General features: G+C 45.6%; 1 protein-coding gene across 1 annotated transcript in view; it reads left to right on the plus strand.

Annotated features, from left to right (window-relative positions):
• Positions 1 to 16,455, plus strand: part of LOC139577576 (BLOC-2 complex member HPS3-like) — a 29,620-nt gene extending 13,165 nt beyond the window's left edge. The window contains exons 9-18 of the mRNA XM_071404684.1: positions 3,485 to 3,593; positions 3,755 to 4,032; positions 4,261 to 4,438; positions 4,566 to 4,799; positions 13,686 to 13,871; positions 13,995 to 14,189; positions 14,500 to 14,607; positions 14,757 to 14,963; positions 15,157 to 15,247; positions 15,695 to 16,455. Coding sequence (XP_071260785.1) covers positions 3,485 to 3,593; positions 3,755 to 4,032; positions 4,261 to 4,438; positions 4,566 to 4,799; positions 13,686 to 13,871; positions 13,995 to 14,189; positions 14,500 to 14,607; positions 14,757 to 14,963; positions 15,157 to 15,247; positions 15,695 to 15,822 — 1,714 coding nt within the window. The 3' untranslated portion in view covers positions 15,823 to 16,455. The remainder of the gene's footprint in view (positions 1 to 3,484; positions 3,594 to 3,754; positions 4,033 to 4,260; positions 4,439 to 4,565; positions 4,800 to 13,685; positions 13,872 to 13,994; positions 14,190 to 14,499; positions 14,608 to 14,756; positions 14,964 to 15,156; positions 15,248 to 15,694) is intronic.
• Positions 16,456 to 18,097: the final 1,642 nt, after the last annotated feature.

The following is an 18,097-nucleotide window of genomic DNA, read 5'->3' on the forward strand; positions in this document are numbered from 1 at the left end:
GATTTTCGATTGCATTGATGTCAGAGTGGTTAGAGGGACAATAGAGCGCTGAGTACCAGGCCATTGGCGACCTGATGGTTGATAGTGAGTTGGGTACTGTCAACGCATGTCCAGAGTGCGTAAGAGTAGATTACCGTGACTCAACGGTCACATGGAATTTTACTGTAGTCCTGACTCATGACCTCCGGTGTGTCAGTAATAGGGTCTCCTCAACAGCCCTAATCATACCCATAACATGATGCAGCAAATTAATAACATCACAATACTCAAAGGGATATTCAATGTCTGATTGTTTTTATTTTTACCCATCTACCAATTGGTGACCTTCTTTTTGAGGCATTGGAAAACCTCTCTGGTCTTTGTGATTGAATCTGTGTTTGAAATTCACTGCTCGACTGAGGAACCTCACAGATAATTGTATACAGGGGTGCAACTTTGGTTTTAGAAGTGGGGGGGACATCATATAATTGGTAATATATATATTTATTAGTACCAGTCAAAAGTTTGGACACACCTACTCATTCAAGGTTTTTTCTTTATTTTTACTATTTTGTACATTGTAGAATAATAGTGAAGACATCAAAACTATGAAATAACACATATGGAATCATGTAGTAAACAAAAAAGTGTTCAACAAAAAATAAAGAAAAACCCAGAGTAGGTGTTCTAAAACTTTTGATCCATATATTTTCAAATAACTGCCCTTTTTCTATCCGCAAAATGGGCAACCAAATCGGTCTAAAAGAAATCTGTGCGGCCCTCTGTTGAATTTTGAGATCCTGATGTGGCCCTCAAGCCAAAAACTTTGCCCACCCCTGCTCTAGAGTCAGGCGCACTGAGATTATTAAACGTTAATGTTCACTGTACATGATGTACATGATGTTCCATGTACAGTGCCTTCAGAAAGTATTTACACCCCTTTACTTTTTCACATTTTGTTGTGTTACAGCCTAAATTAAAAATTGATAAAATGTTGATTTTGTGTCACTGGCCTACAAACAATAACCCATAATGTCAAAGTAGAATTATGTTTTTAGACATTTTTACTCATTCATAAAAAATGAAAAGCTGAAATGTCTTGAGTCAATAAGTATTCAACCCCTTTGTTATGGCAACCCTAAATAAGTTCAGGAGGAAGAATGTGCTTAACAAGTCACATAATAAGTTGCATGAACCCACTCACTGTGTGCAGTAATAGTGTTTAACATCATTTCTGAATGACTACCTCATATCTGTACCCCACACATACAATCGGGCGCAACTTTCACTGGGGACATTCTGAAACTTCATTTTTGTCCGGTACCAGTCAAAAGTTTGGATACACCTACTCATTCAAGGGTTTTTCTTTATTTTGATTATTTTCTACATGGTACAATAATGATGAAGACATCAAAACTATGTTCTAAAACTTTTGACCTGTAGTGTAGGTCCATTATAATTTCTACATACTTTCTATCTAGTTCTAAAAGTTCAAGTTTGCCCTGGAATGTCCCGCACGCTGTGGTTTGTCCACCCCTGCTCTAGAGAGCATGAAGGATCCAGAGGTCGGAAGAAAGAACTATATCTGATATTTTCATGAGAACTTATTTCTCAACTTTATTTATGTGATCAAGTCATGTGCAACAGGCACCACATGACCACTAGAATTAAGAAGTGAGGCCAGGCATTCACAGAAGCGAAGTAGGGAAACATGCAGGCAATTCCTATCCTCCACCAAGCTGACCCTTTCTCCAAATCACACACACACAAATCACACACAGGGGGCTTTAATATCATATGAGAGTGCTTGGCACTATAGCCATAAGCTACTTAGGAAGGAGAAGTAGAGGGAGTGTTTAATAATAGTGTCCGGTCCGTCATTAGCTGTAGCTGCTAGAGGCTATACAGGACATATAGAACACACACCCACAATGGGTTCAGAACATGGTGTGCACAATGAGTTCAGCCTTGTGTGTTTTTTTTTTTTTTTTTTTTTTTTTCTTCTTATATGGGGGGGTTGGATCAGCTTAATCTTGCGGAAAGAATGTTGCTTCCAATGTAATTGTCTGCATCATTTCCAATCCCCCATATTTTTTGGGGTAAATATATATATCCATACACGCATGCATACATATACACATATATACATACACATACCTATATAGACATACATACTTTTTTAAAGAATATACCTTTATTATTATTCCCCGCACCCTACCACCGATCCCCCAATTGGAGTAAACTAATAAACACTTCTGCTTTTACCTTCAATTTATACATCTTATACCCATCTTACAGACACAGTCCACTTTACAATAGTTCTCTCTTATTTGTTCTTAGTCCTTCCTCTATTTCTGTTGTCCATCCAATTTTATTTCCACTTGTAACTGTGCTATTTCACAAAAGCTCCGCACCTATACACATTTCACAGATCCCGTATGCCCTACATTGTTTATCTTGTTATTAGTCCCACCCTTCAGTTCCACTCAACCCCTCCCATCTATCTTCCAACATCATCCATTTCGGATTTTTATTTGCCATATATTTTTCAACTGTGCTGTGATGCTTCACAAAAGACTTGAACCTTCCTATTCTCATAGCTTCTATAGATTGTAAATTAAAAATAAACATTTTTGCTAAAATAATTATTATATTATTGATTGATTGACTATGGCTTTTCAAATCCCCCAGTATTGCTATCTGTAGCGTTAGTTTTAGGCAAATGTTGCAATTCTTCAGCCATTCCTGGACCTGTGACCAAAAACGAGCTACATATGGACAATACCAAAATAAATGATCTAATGACTCTGCCTCCTCACAACAGAATCTGCAGAGCTGGGAAGATTGTATACCCCATATATATAACATTCTATTAGTTGCAAGAATTTTGTACAGTAATTTAAATTGAAAAATTCGAAGTTTTGAATCCGGCGTTGTTTTGCGTATCAATTCATAAACCATGTGCCATGGAATGGGTACATCGAAAATCTCTTCCCAACTATTTTGCAATTTATATGGCACAGCTGTCAGTTTTTTGGTCCTTAAATGAAATTGGTATATATTTTTATTTATCAGCCTTGTGTGTTAACTTGTGGAGTCATGAAGAAAAACATGCAACATGTTTGATTCACATCAACTCCAGAAACACTGCCCTCAATAACTTCCACTGGTGATTGTTGCTCGCTAGTTCCTTAAACTAACCTCTAAGTTAAACTGGATAATTTAAACTGGAACTGAAACTAAATGTTTGGTGGTCTTTTACCGAATAGGTTTGTGCCATTCATGTGAACTCAAATTGAGCTAGAGAGTTAGTGTACTGCATGGTCCACACCAGGGGTTAACTGTAACCTCTTGTGTTTAATGTCATTGGAGCTGAGCTGTAGTTTCTGACCTAGAAGCTGTAATATCAGCCATCTGTGGGCCAGAATGACCGGTGTTACAGAAGTGACTGGCGTTATGGAGATGAGCTGACTGTACTTCCTGCTTCCCTGACCTCTGATCCCAGGAATAGGAAGTCATCCTTCACCAAGCACCGGGATCCCATTGAGATGAGTCACGGCTGGAATCTATACGTGGTCAACACCGTCCCCCCACTCCAACTCTACAATGAGATGGTACAGCACCTCAACACCAGAACAACATATCAACCAAAGCCTTAATGTTTACGAGACGTTACTCATTTTTACCATTCATTTTTCTTTGGCTCTGTTGTGCTGAATGATGCATTTATGCTGTTTAACCTTGCGTTCAACAATGAACCTTTTCTCTGGGCTAGGTGGAGTATAGTAAGAAGTATGAGGAGACCAACCCTCTGTCTCAGAGCTGTCTGCACCTGCTCAGTGAGGCCCACCTCCTCCTGAGAGCCACGCTCCTGGACCCCCGGGTGGGAAATCCCGTGGAGCAGCCTCAGAGCAGTGACCAGAACCTAGCCCAGTCCCTGGGATATACAGCAACAGACAAAATAGGCAGCACCACTGACAGAACCACAGACAGACAGGAGCTGCAGCAGGCCTTCCAGGAGAGCTGTGCCCATTTAGGAGACTGCTTCAGTAGGTCAGTTGGTTCGGGGTCACATTAAAATCAAGGTTGATTGATATGTTATTTATTGATACAGTATGTTAGTTGATTAATATGCTAGTTTATTGATTTAGATGTTAGCTGATTGATTGATTGATTTTGTGGATTTTTTTGACTGGTTTGCACCTTTGTCAACAACTATTTTTCAAATGTGTCACTGGACACTTAATGTAAAGTGTGACTGTTTCTTCCACTGATGTGTAGGTTTGATAAGCGTGACTGCCACCTGGCCCTGCCCTACTATAAGATGTCAGGCCTGTCTGTGACAGAGGTGATCTCCAGGAACAGGTGTCTGTCCAGCAGCCCCTGTGGCTATGGGAAGGGGTTCCTCTTCTTCCTCAAACACTCACTCTATGAGGAGACCATGGAGGAGCTCACGGAGGTAGCTACACCAGTCCTTGGAGACCTCCAGCCATTCCACATTTTTGTTAAATTCCAACACTAGCACATCTGATTCAATAGTGTTGAATGTTGATATTCGAGGGTTCTTGCCTGTGTGTGTATTGTAGGAGACAGCCAACAAGGTGCTGGATATCTTCGGTGTGGCCGAGCCGTCCCAGCTCCCCCATGTTATAGCCAGCCCCTCCATGGTCAGAGCCAGTCCTGACAGTGGCCTGGCCCACCTAGAGCGCCTAGAGTCCATCGGAGCCCCCTCTGTACCCCTCACTCTCTCCATGGCTGCCCTGGCCCTCCGCATGGGAGACCTGCAGCTCTACAGACAACACATGGACAGACACACAGAGGTTAGTGTGTATTGAAATGTAGATTATATTATACTGTGATGTTTTACTGTGGATCCAAATGAAGTGGTTTAGTATGTAGATGTGGTATACGTACTACTGCGTATTTCCATGATGTGTGTACATTAAAGGCGCAATAGGCAGAAATCGCTCCCGCCATTTCCTGGTTGCTGAAATTTTAATAGTTCAAATCAAATTTTATTTGTCACATGTGCCGAATACAACAGGTATAGAACATATAGTAGACCTTACAGTGAAATGCTTACTTGCAAGCCATTAACCAACAATGCAGTTTGAAAAAAATACAGGGGGGAAAAAAAGATAAGAATAACATATAATGAAAGAGCAGCAGTACATAACAATAGTGGGGCTATATACAGGGGGTACCAGTACAGAGTCAATGTCAATGTGTGGTGGCACCGGTATTGAGGTAATATGTACATGTAGATAGAGTTATTAAAGTGTCTATCCACAGATAAAAGCAGAGTAGCAACAGCGTAGAAGAGGGGGGGGCAATGCAAATAGTGTCGGTAGCCATTTGATTAGCTGTTCAGGATTCTTATGGCTTGGGGGTAGAAGGTAGTTAGGAGCCTCTTGGACCTAGACTTGGCGCTCCGATACCGCTTGCCGTGAGGTAGCAGAGAGAACAGTCTATGACTAGGGTGGCTGGAGTCTTTGACCATTTTTAGGGCCTTCCTCTCACACTGCTTGGTATAGAGGTCCTGGATGGCAGGAAGCTTGGCCCCGGTGATGTACTGAGCCGTACGCACTACCCTCTGTAGTGCCTTGCGGTCGGAGGCCGAACAGTTGCAATACCAGGCAGTGATGCAACCCGTCAGGATGCTCTCGATGGTGCAGCTGTAAAACATTTTGAGGATCTGAGGACGCATGCAACATCTTTTCAGTCTCCTGAGGAAGAATAGGTTTTGTCGTGCCCTCTTCGCGGCTGTCTTGGTGGGCTTGGACCATGTTAGTTTATTGGTGATGTGGACGCCAAGGAACTTGAAGCTCTCAACCCGCTCTACTACAGCCCCGTCGATGAGAATGGGTGCGTGCTCAGTCCTCCTCTTCCTGTAGTCCACAATCATCTCCTTTGTCTTGATCACATTGAGGGAGAGGTTGTTGTCCTTGCACCACATGGTCAGGTCTCTGACCTCCTCCCTAAAGGCTGTCTCATCGTTGTCGGTGATCAGGCCTACCACTGTTGTGTCATCAGCAAACTTAATGATGGTGTTGGAGTCATGCCTGGCCGTGCAGTCATGAGTGAACAGGGCTGTACAGGAGGGGGCTGAGCACGCACCCCTGAGGGGCCCCCGTGTTGAGGATCAGCGTGGCGGATGTGTTGTTACCTATCCTTACCATCTGGGGGGCGGCCCGTCAGGAAGTCCAGAATCCAGTTGCAGAGGGAGGTGTTTAGTCCCAGGGTCCTTAGCTTAGTAATGAGCTTTGAGGGCACTATGGTGTTGAACACTGAGCTGTAGTCCATGAATAGCATTTGCACATAGGTGTTCCTTTTGAGCAGGTGTGAAAGGGCCGTATGGAGTGCAATAGAGATTACATTATCTGTGGATCTGTGGGTGCGGTATACAAATTGGAGTTTCTAGGGTTTCTGGGATAATGGTGTTGATGTGAGCCATGACCAGCCTTTCAAAGCACTTCATGGCTACAGACGTGAGTGCTATGTGTAGTCATTTGGAATCCAAGATGGCGTAGCAGTCGGACGTGTGTTTGTATTGTCCTGTATTGTCCTGTCGCGTGTAAATAGTAAATAGTAAATAGTCTTCGTATTTTTCGTATACATTTCGTATATATTTTAATTTCACTTTCCATCTAGGAACTGAATATACATTCCTACATTCCGCCTCACCCAATGTGGTACGGACCTGCTATTTTTTTTATACTTTAGAACCGTAACCCCAAGCAGAAGCTAGCCAGATAACTAGCTACTAGCTAGTAGTCAGTTAGCCACTGCTGCGGTCTTCACCCTCAACTCGGACACAGCCAGCTTCAATACCGGGCCAATACCTGCCAGTCTGCAAGCGCGATATCAACCCAGAGCATATAGGACTGCTTTTTCTCTACCACATCACCGGATTCCTGACGCAAGCTCTGGACAATTACACCGTATCATCACAGCTAGCTAGCTGCAACCGAGTGGCTACTACTGGCTAACACCTCTGTCCCGAAGCAAGCACCAGTTAGCCTTGAGCTAGCCTCGAGCTAGGCCCATCTGCCGGCTAGCTGCAAGCGCGATATCAACCCAGAGCATATAGGACTGCTTTTTCTCTACCACATCACCGGATTCCTGACGCAAGCTCTGGACAATTACACCGTATCATCACAGCTAGCTAGCTGCAACCGAGTGGCTACTACTGGCTAACACCTCTGTCCCGAAGCAAGCACCAGTTAGCCTTGAGCTAGCCTCGAGCTAGGCCCATCTGCCGGCTAGCTGCAAGCGCGATATCAACCCAGAGCATATAGGACTGCTTTTTCTCTACCACATCACCGGATTCCTGACGCAAGCTCTGGACAATTACACCGTATCATCACAGCTAGCTAGCTGCAACCGAGTGGCTACTACTGGCTAACACCTCTGTCCCGAAGCAAGCACCAGTTAGCCTTGAGCTAGCCTCGAGCTAGGCCCATCTGCCGGCTAGCTGAAGAGGTCTACCAGCGAATTCTTGGGCTACAATACCAGCTACAAGCTAATTTAGCCATTTTTTTTGCCGCTGCTAGTAGCTTTTACCTTCTGCACAGACACCAGCCCTGTTATTAGCCTGGATATTACTCACCAATTTACCAGCATCGGACTGTCTCTCGACAACAACGCCGGATTCCTGCCGTAATCCCTGAGCCACTGCTTCTGATCCTCACAGCTAGCTTGCGGCTAGCGCAGCTAGCGCCACTGCCACGAAGCTAGCACCAGTTAGCAAACACAATTCTACAATTCACAACCTCTCTTTCGCCATCGCCATCTGGCTTGGATTCTCTGTCGACACAACCACGTCTGAGCAGACCCCCTCCGTCTGAGCAGACCACCCCCCGGGCTACTAACTTTAAACGCCGCGTGCTAGCTTAGTGGAGGCCTCCTCTGCTCCATCTACGGCTGCCCCCTGGACACTATGATCACTTGGCTACATAGCTGATGCATGCTTGACTGTCCATTAATTCACGGTACTCCATTCTGTTTATTCGTGTTTTATCTGTCGGCTCTGTGCTTTAACTCAGGATCTGTGTGTAGTTAATCCGACCCTCTCTGCCTAGTCGTCGCCATTTTTACCTGTTGTTGCTGTGTTAGACTAGCACCCTGTTATTGCTGCTGTTATCTTACCTGTTGTTTTAGCTAGCTCTCCCAATCAAGACCTGCAATCACTTTATGCCTTATTGTATGTCTCTCTCAAATATCAATATGCCTTGCATACTGTTGTTCAGGCTAGTTTTCATTATCATTGTTTTGGTTTGCAATGGACCCTGTAGTTCCACTCTCCGTACCTCTGATACCCCCTTTGTCCCACCCCCCACACATGCGGTGACCTCACCCATTGAGACCAGCATGTCCAGAGATACAACCTCTCTTATCATCACCCAGTGCCTGGGCTTGCCTCCGCTGTACCCGCGCCCCTCCATACCCCTGTCTGCACATTATGCCCAGAATCTATTCTACCACGCCCATAAATCTGCTCCTTTTATTCTTTGTCCCCAACGCTCTAGGCGACCAGTTTTGATAGCCTTTAGCCGCACCCTCATCCTACTACTCCTCTGTTCCTCGGGTGATGTGGAGGTAAACCCAGGCCCTGCATGTCCCCAGTCACCCTCATTTGTTGACTTCTGCGATCGAAAAAGCCTTGGCCTCATGCATGTCAACATCAGAAGCCTCCTCCCTAAGTTTGCCTTACTCACCGCTTTAGCACACTCTGCCAATCCTGATGTCCTTGCCGTGTCCGAATCCTGGCTTAGGAAGGCCACCAAAAATTCTGAGATTTCCATACCCAACTATAACACTTTCCGTCAAGATAGAACTGCCAAAGGGGGAGGAGTTGCAATCTACTGCAGAGATAGCCTGCAAAGTTCTGTCATACTTTCCAGGTCTATGCCCAAACAGTTCGAACTTCTAATTTTAAAAATTAATCTCTCCAGAAATAAGTCTCTCACTGTTGCCGCCTGCTACCGACCCCCCTCAGCTCCCAGCTGTGCCCTGGACACCATCTGTGAATTGATCGCTCCCCATCTAGCTTCAGAGTTTGTTCTGTTAGGTGACCTAAACTGGGATATGCTTAACACCCCGGCAGTCCTACAATCCAAGCTTGATGCCCTCAATCTCACACAAATCATCAAGGAACCCACCAGGTACAACCCTAAATCCGTAAACATGGGCACCCTAATAGACATTATCCTGACCAACCTGCCCTCCAAATACACCTCTGCTGTCTTCAATCAAGATCTCAGCGATCACTGCCTCATTGCCTGTATCCGCCACGGGTCCGTGGTCAAACGACCACCCCTCATCACTGTCAAACGCTCCCTAAAACACTTCTGCGAGCAGGCCTTTCTAATCGACCTGGCCCGGGTACCCTGGAAGGATATTGACCTCATCCCGTCAGTTGAGGATGCCTGGTCATTCTTTAAATGTTACTTCCTCACCATATTAGACAAGCATGCTCCGTTCAAAAAATGCAGAACCAAGAACAGATATAGCCCTTGGTTCACTCCAGACCTGACTGCCCTCGACCAGCACAAAAACATCCTGTGGCGAACTGCAATAGCATCGAAGAGCCCCCGCGATATGCAACTGTTCAGGGAAGTCAGGAACCAATACACGCAGTCAGTCAGGAAAGCAAAGGCCAGCTTTTTCAAGCAGAAATTCGCATCCTGTAGCTCTAACTCCAAAAAGTTCTGGGATACTGTAAAGTCCATGGAGAACAAGAGCACCTCCTCCCAGCTGCCCACTGCACTGAGGCTAGGTAACACGGTCACCACCGATAAATCCGTGATAATCGAAGACTTCAACAAGCATTTCTCAATGGCTGGCCATGCCTTCCTCCTGGCGACTCCAACCTTGGCCAACAGCCCCGCCCCCACCGCTGCTACTCGCCCAAGCCTCCCCAGCTTCTCCTTTACCCAAATCCAGATAGCAGATGTTCTGAAAGAGCTGGAAAACCTGGACCCATACAAATCAGCTGGGCTTGACAATCTGGACCCCCTATTTCTGAAACTGTCCGCCGCCATTGTCGCACCCCCTATTACCAGCCTGTTCAACCTCTCCTTCGTATCATCTGAGATCCCCAAGGATTGGAAAGCTGCCGCGGTCATCCCCCTCTTCAAAGGGGGAGACACCCTGGACCCAAACTGTTACAGACCTATATCCATCCTGCCCTGCCTATCTAAGGTCTTCGAAAGCCAAGTCAACAAACAGATCACTGACCATCTCGAATCCCACCGTACCTTCTCCGCTGTGCAATCCGGTTTCCGAGCCGGTCACGGGTGCACCTCAGCCACGCTCAAGGTACTAAACGACATCATAACCGCCATCGATAAAAGACATTACTGTGCAGCCGTCTTCATCGACCTGGCCAAGGCTTTCGACTCTGTCAATCACCATATTCTTATCGGCAGACTCAGTAGCCTCGGTTTTTCTAATGACTGCCTTGCCTGGTTCACCAACTACTTTGCAGACAGAGTTCAGTGTGTCAAATCGGAGGGCATGTTGTCCGGTCCTCTGGCAGTCTCTATGGGGGTACCACAGGGTTCAATTCTCGGGCCGACTCTTTTCTCTGTATACATCAATGATGTTGCTCTTGCTGCGGGCGATTCCCTGATCCACCTCTACGCAGACGACACCATTCTATATACTTCCGGCCCTTCCTTGGACACTGTGCTATCTAACCTCCAAACGAGCTTCAATGCCATACAACACTCCTTCCGTGGCCTCCAACTGCTCTTAAACGCTAGTAAAACCAAATGCATGCTTTTCAACCGTTCGCTGCCTGCACCCGCACGCCCGACTAGCATCACCACCCTGGACGGTTCCGACCTAGAATATGTGGACATCTATAAGTACCTAGGTGTCTGGCTAGACTGCAAACTCTCCTTCCAGACTCATATCAAACATCTCCAATCCAAAATCAAATCAAGAATCGGCTTTCTATTCCGCAACAAAGCCTCCTTCACTCACGCCGCCAAACTTACCCTAGTAAAACTGACTATCCTACCGATCCTCGACTTCGGCGATGTCATCTACAAAATAGCTTCCAACACTCTACTCAGCAAACTGGATGCAGTTTATCACAGTGCCATTCGTTTTGTTACTAAAGCACCTTATACGACCCACCACTGCGACCTGTATGCCCTAGTCGGCTGGCCCTCGCTACATGTTCGTCGTCAGACCCACTGGCTCCAGGTCATCTACAAGGCTATGCTAGGTAAAGTGCCGCCTTATCTCAGTTCACTGGTCACGATGGCTACACCCACCCGCAGCACGCGCTCCAGCAGGTGTATCTCACTGATCATCCCTAAAGCTAAAACCTCATTTGGACGCCTTTCCTTCCAGTTCTCTGCTGCCTGCGACTGGAACGAATTGCAAAAATCTCTGAAGTTGGAGACTTTTATCTCCCTCAACAACTTTAAAAATCTGCTATCCGAGCAGCTAACCGATCGCTGCAGCTGTACATAGTCCATCTGTAAACTACCCACCCAATTTACCTACCTCACCCCCCATACTGCTTTTATTTATTTACTTTTCTGCTCTTTTGCACACCAGTATCTCTTCTTGCACATGATCATCTGATGATTTATCACTCCAGTGTCAATCTGCTAAATTGTAATTATTCGATTTATTGCCTACCTCATGCCTTTTGCACACATTGTATATAGATTCTCTTTTTTTCTACCATGTTATTGACTTGTTTATTGTTTACTCCATGTGTAACTCTGTGTTGTCTGTTCACACTGCTATGCTTTATCTTGGCCAGGTCGCAGTTGCAAATGAGAACTTGTTCTCAACTAGCCTACCTGGTTAAATAAAGGTGAAATAAAATAAATAAATAAAAATTATGCAGGTTACCTTAGTGTTCTTGGGCACAGGGACTACTGTGGTCTGCTTGAAACATGTTGGTATTACAGACTCAGACATGGAAAGGTTGAAAATGTCAGTGAAGACACTTGCCAGTTTGTCAGCGCATGCTCGCAGTACACGTCCTGGTAATCCGTCTGGCCCTGCGGCCTTGTGAATGTTGACCTGTTTGAAGGTCTTAATCACATTGGCTGCGGAGAGCGTGATCACACAAGTCGTCCGGAACAGCTGATGCTCTAATGCATGTTTCAGTGTTACTTGCCTCGAAGCGAGCATAGAAGTTATTTAGCTCGTCTGGTAGGCTTGTGACACTGGGGAGCTCTCGGCTGTACTTCCCTTTGTAGTCTATAATAATTTGCAAGCCCTGCCACAGCCGGTGTAGTACGATTCAATCTTAGTCCTGCATTGACGCTTTGCCTCTTTGATGGTTCGTCGGAGGGCATAGTGGGATTTCTTATAAGGTAGCAAAGCAGTCCTGTAGATTAGCATCTGCTTCATCTGACCCCTTTTTTATAGACCAAGTCACTGGTGCTTACTGCTTAAATTTTTGCTTGTAAGCAGGAATCAGAAGGATAGAATTATGGTCAGGGAGGCGAGGGAGAGCTTTGTACGTGTCTCTGTTTGTGGAGTAAAGGTGGTGTAGAATTGTTTTCCTCTGGTTGCACATTTAACATGCTGATAAAAATTAGGTAAAACTGATTTAAGTTTCTCTGCATTAAAGTCCCCGGCCACTAGGAGCGCTGCCTCAGGATGTGCGTTTTCCTGTTTGCTTATGGTGGTATACAGCTCATTGAGTGCTGTTTTTGTGCCAGCGTCGGTCTGTGGTGGTACGTAGACAGCAACGAAAAAGATGAAAACTCTCTAGGTAGATAGTGTGGTCTACATCTTATCATGAGATACTCTACCTCAGGCGAGCATAACCTCGAAGACTTCCTTAGATATCGGGCACCAGCTGTTGTTCACATATATGCATAGGCCCCCGCCCCTTGTCTTACCAGAGGCTGCTGTTCTGTCCTGCCGATGGAGTGTATAACCCGCCAGCTGTATGTTCTTAATGTCGTCGTTCAGCCACAACTCAGTGAAACATAAGAAATAACCGTTTTTAATGTCCCGTTGGTAGGATATACATGCTTTCAGATCGTCCCATTTATTTTCCAGCGATTGAACATTAGCTAGCAGGACGGAAGGCAAGGGCAGATTAGCCTCTCGTCGCCTGATCCTCGCAAGGCACCCTGATCTTTTTCCACAAAATATCAGTTCCCTTCTCCAGTGAATCACGGGAATCTGGGCCTGGTCGGGTGTCTGTAGTAGTATATCCCTCCCGTCCGACTCATTGAAGAACTCTTCTTCCAGTTTGAGGTGAGCAATCGCAGTTCCAGAAGCTCTTTTCGGTCATAAGACACAGTAGCAGCAACATTATGTACAAAACAAGTTACGAACAATGTGAAATAAACAAACAAAATAGCATGGTTGGTTAAGAGCCGATAAGACGGCAGCCCTCCCCTCCAGCGACGTCGTAAGTTCAACTAATTCCATTTATGTGACAAAACAAGCAGTCATTGTGTAGAGAATCATTGTACCATCTAAACCGCTGTGAAATATATTCCATAACCAAAAAACTAAAGTTAAAGATGCAAAAAAATAAACTTAAGAACGGGAAGCATAGAAATAGCACACATAAAACAGATTTACCGCTTCTTAAACTTGCTTTCAATGAGAAGGACAGATCTATAGCTCACATTTCTATGTACATTTGGTTGGGTTGCCTAAAAAGTTACATATTGCAGCTTTAACTGTCTATGTACTATATACCTACCCAGATGCTGCAGGTATATGGGTTCATCGAGGAGCACAAACTGCTGCTGCATGGCAGAGGGCACACGGTGGTGCCCACCCCCCTGGCACGCCACCTCAGGGACAGCCAGGAAGGTCTGCTGGTAGCAGCCATGGTGGCGCTACACGAGAATAACAAGGTCAAACTGGACGAGGCTGACCTCTTCTTCCAGGTTAGGGTTACAGTGTTTGTGTGTACGTCATTCCTAAAAGGATTTCTGTAGGATTCGATCCCAAGTATGATCTTTAAAATGTTCATGTGTCATTGTGAATGTATTGAAATGTGTGTCCTGTAGAAGCTTTGTGTGAACCTGCCGGGGCCCCAGGGAGGCCCTCAGCTGCTGGTGGACTTCTGGGAGGCCCTGCTGATAGCCTCGTCACAGAAAGCTGTCATCCAGGAGCTGCTGTTCCGCCTCACCTCTGTCTACATTGACCGCGTCACGCGCCGAGACAGCCACGGCATGAAACCACTCAAGACTGCAGACGACCTGGTGTGTTTCTGTCTCTGTAGTTTGTTGTGTTCTTGTCACTATGGCGTGATGTTCCCCAGGGTTATAGCCTAGCTAGGAGGTAGTGGAGAGGTAGTCCTACAGTAAGACTGTCTAAGTATCGGTTGTGTATCTGTTGTGTAGATCAGGGGTTTTCAAACCTCTCCTCCGGAGACCCCCAGATGTTCCATGCATTTTAACTATTTCGCAGCCAGCATACCTGATTCAAGTTGTCAACTAACCATCAAGCCATTTATTAGGTGCATCAGGTGAGCCAGTTCAGGACCACAACAACATTGTTTCTGTGTTGTAGATCAACTCATGTTCTCACTATGGTGTGCCGTATCCCTGGGTCAGCATCCTGACTCCAGCTTACTTCAGTATCATTCAAGATCACCAGGAGGACCTCCAGAAACTACAGGTCAATCTCTCTACATTGTCTATCAGTTAACCAACCAATCAACATGTAAAAATAAAGCTTTGTTAAGCCTTACTTGTAAATATGTAGGATATGTAAATTCACCAATATGGCGAACAAACAATAAACCCTCAATGTCCCCTCCTCCCCAGTCCCTGCTGTGCGGTCCCACCCTGGATGTGTCGTCCATCCTGCCCCTGTTGGAGCAGCTGCCGGACGGGGACAATGCGGGGCTAAGTGTGCACTTGCTCTGTGCCACCAAGCTGGACCGCCACGAGAGCTCCATCGAGAGGCTTCTGGACCGATGTCCTCAGGCCATCATCCCCTATGCTAACCACGAGCTGCAGAATAACAAAATGGTGGGTCCTGCTATGCACTGTAACTCTCACCCTACTGTGAAACGCACTGCCCCAACTCCTCTGACCCTACTGCGGAACTCATAGTACTTATCACAACCTTAAATCCTCATAACCCCTTACCTCAATCCTAAAGTCTGAACTCTAACATTTGTATAACATTTCTATATATATATATTCATGTGATTTTGTTCAGACTCTGTGGTGGCAGAAACTGTTTCCTGAGCTGTGTGAGAGAACCAGAGCAGCAGGGGGAGAGAACGCCATCTTACTGTCTGCACTCAAAGGTACACTTAGACTAGCCTGTGATTCAAGCATAGGGTTTAACTCCATAATGTCACCTCCTTTGCTGTACTTAAAATGGGAAATCTGCAGTTTTGGTAAACAGCTGAGGGATGGGGCTGGAGAAATGTAACCCGTCCTAAATTATTAGACAGTGTTATGGATGCAAGGATTGACCATCCATGATATCAAAATTATAGTTTAAACTATTTTTTGAGGCTATAGAGTTTTTGTTTACAATTACATTGTTTACACACAGTGGACTAAAACAAGCGTATATTTTTGGTTTCTGATGGGGTACGACAGTTGAACTAAGATCATGAGGCATGTATGTTCTATTCCTCAAGAATCAAATCGGTATATCATTAATACAAAATATGTAGAACTCGCTGATTGCCCCTTTAATATTCAGAGAGTTTGGACCGTAACATCTGTATTTTCCCTGACAACAGAAACGCTGGTGGTGGTTGCCATGGAGCTGAACCCACTGGAGTTCCTGGACCTGTTGCCTGATGATGGGACGGCACACTTCTTCCTGCCTCACCTGCTGGAGTGCAGCCAGAGAAATCTCATGACGTAAGAACCGTGTGGAACGGATATACGGTAGCTCTTAAAAAACATTTCATGGTCCACCCAAATTCTAGGACAGCTTTTGAATAAGTAGAACATTAATCCATGAACATGGTCCATTAATCAAACGGTATGCTGGTTTGAATGGGAATTTCCCTAACGATTCTAATTCAATAGAGGGTCTTAAACCTGGACCGTACTGGACAATCAACCACTTAGTGTGGAGTGAGCCTCTCAAACACTAGCTACTACTGTAGAGCCTAATGAAAACGGCCCACATACCAAAAACAACCATGTTTATAGTCATTAGTTAATTGAGGTGCAGAGACACTGATTTTACGACCTCAATTCTGTCTTTCTGTTCCAAAGTATTGATGCTGCGTCCCTAGTCATACCCTGCAGTGGTACTAGTCCTCTATGTAGACTCCCCTGATACACTGCGAGACCTTTTCTTTACGACAGAGTATTATGAACTTGATGTTAAGTTACACACTGGACTGTTCATTGGTTGAAGAGAAAAGGTGGTTCAATAACTTGGAATGAAGGGAGCTTCTCTGAAAGCTATGACCTCGCTGTATAAATCGTGATGTTTTGCTTGCGGCATTAATAAATGCTCTAAAAAAATAAAAATATTTAATTTGCATTCTTCCTTTCACCAAGTGTATATATGCCAATGTTGCCAAAAACAAAAGGATTTTATATTTTCAAAACTAATTTTAGAGCATTGACATTAGACAAGCATCAACATTTCAGTAATTTAGTAGACGTTCTTATCTAGAGCGACTTAGTGCATTCATGTTCTAGGTGGGACAAATGTCACAGGCATAGTCAAGACACTTTTCCTCAAAGTATGTCAGCAAAGTCAGAGCTAGGGGGATTTTTTTAAAGAGGTAGGGTTTCAGGTGCTTTTGGAAGGAGGGGGGGCAGAACGGAGTGCTTGGGTTGGGGTGTAGGGTTTGAGCATAGCCTGAAGGTAGGGAGGGGCAGTTCTTGCTGCTCCGTAGGCAAGCACCATGGTCTTGTAGTGGACGCAAGCTTTGATGGTTGTCTAGGGTCACGCTAAGATTCTTTGCACTCCGGGAGGGCGATACTGGAGTTGTCAACCGTGATGGAGAGACACACCAAAAGTGAGAGTGTGTGGTGCAGACACAGATCCTCTCCACGTCACCTGGTAGGAGTGGCCTGCCAGGTAGGACGCAATCCAAGAGTGGAGCCTGAGACGCCCAGCCCTGAGAGGGTGGAGAGGATCTGATAGTTCACTGTGTTGAAGAGAGCGTCTAGATCTAGAAGGATGAGAACAGAGGAGAGTGTGCGCTTTGGCAGTGCGAAGAGCTTCCGTGACACAGAATAGTAGTCTCAGTTGAGTGACCCGTCTTGAAGCTGGTTAAGGTCAAGAGATAGTTCTGAGAGAGATAACGAGAGAGTTGAGCAGAGACCGCACGCTCAAGTGTTTTGGAAATAAAAGGGATACAGGTCTATAGGTGACATCAGATGAGTCGAGTGTTGGTTTCTTGAGGGGAGTGGCTCAGGCCATTTTGAAGTCAGAGGGGACACAGCCAGTGGTCAGGGATGAGTTGATGAGGGAAGTGAGGAATGGGAGAAGGACTCCAGAGATGATCTGGAAGAGGGGATGGGGTCGAGCGGGCAGGTTGTCGGCGGCCAGACCTCCCTAGTCGCAGGATTTAATCTGGAGAGCGAGGGGAGAAAGAGGTCAGGGCGTCAGGTAATTCTGCGTGAGTGGGACTAGTGACTCAGTAGGCTGAGTGAATGAGGAGCGGATGTCGTCAACCTTTTCAAAATGCTTGACAATGTCGTCCGCAGATAGGGGGGAGGATTAAGGAGGGAGGAGAAGGTGGAAAAGAGTTCCCTCGGGTTAGAAGCAGAAGCTTGAAATGTAGATTGATAGAAAGTGGCATTAGCAGCGTGAAGGAAGAGAAGAGGAAGAGAAGGTGGAGGGCATGAAAGGATGACAGGTCCTCCGGCAGTTTAGTTTTTCTCCATTTGGCTCAGCTGCCTGCAGCCCCGTTTTGCAAGCTCGCAATGAGTCACTCAGCCACGGAGCAGGAGGTTAAGTCCGAGCCAGCCAGGATGAAAGGGGACAGTATGAATCATAGGATGCAGAAAGGGAGGAGTGTAGGGTCGAATCATGAAACAAAGTAGTGATCAGAGACCTGGAGGGGGTTTTCAGTGTGATTAGTAGGCAAACAGCCTCTAGTAAAGAGGAGGTCAAGCATATTGCCTGCCTTGTGAGTTGGAGGGGATTTGAAAAGGTTGAGGTCAAAAAG

Source organism: Salvelinus alpinus, chromosome 6, assembly GCF_045679555.1.
Source record: "Salvelinus alpinus chromosome 6, SLU_Salpinus.1, whole genome shotgun sequence".
In the NCBI taxonomy this organism is placed as follows: domain Eukaryota; kingdom Metazoa; phylum Chordata; class Actinopteri; order Salmoniformes; family Salmonidae; genus Salvelinus; species Salvelinus alpinus.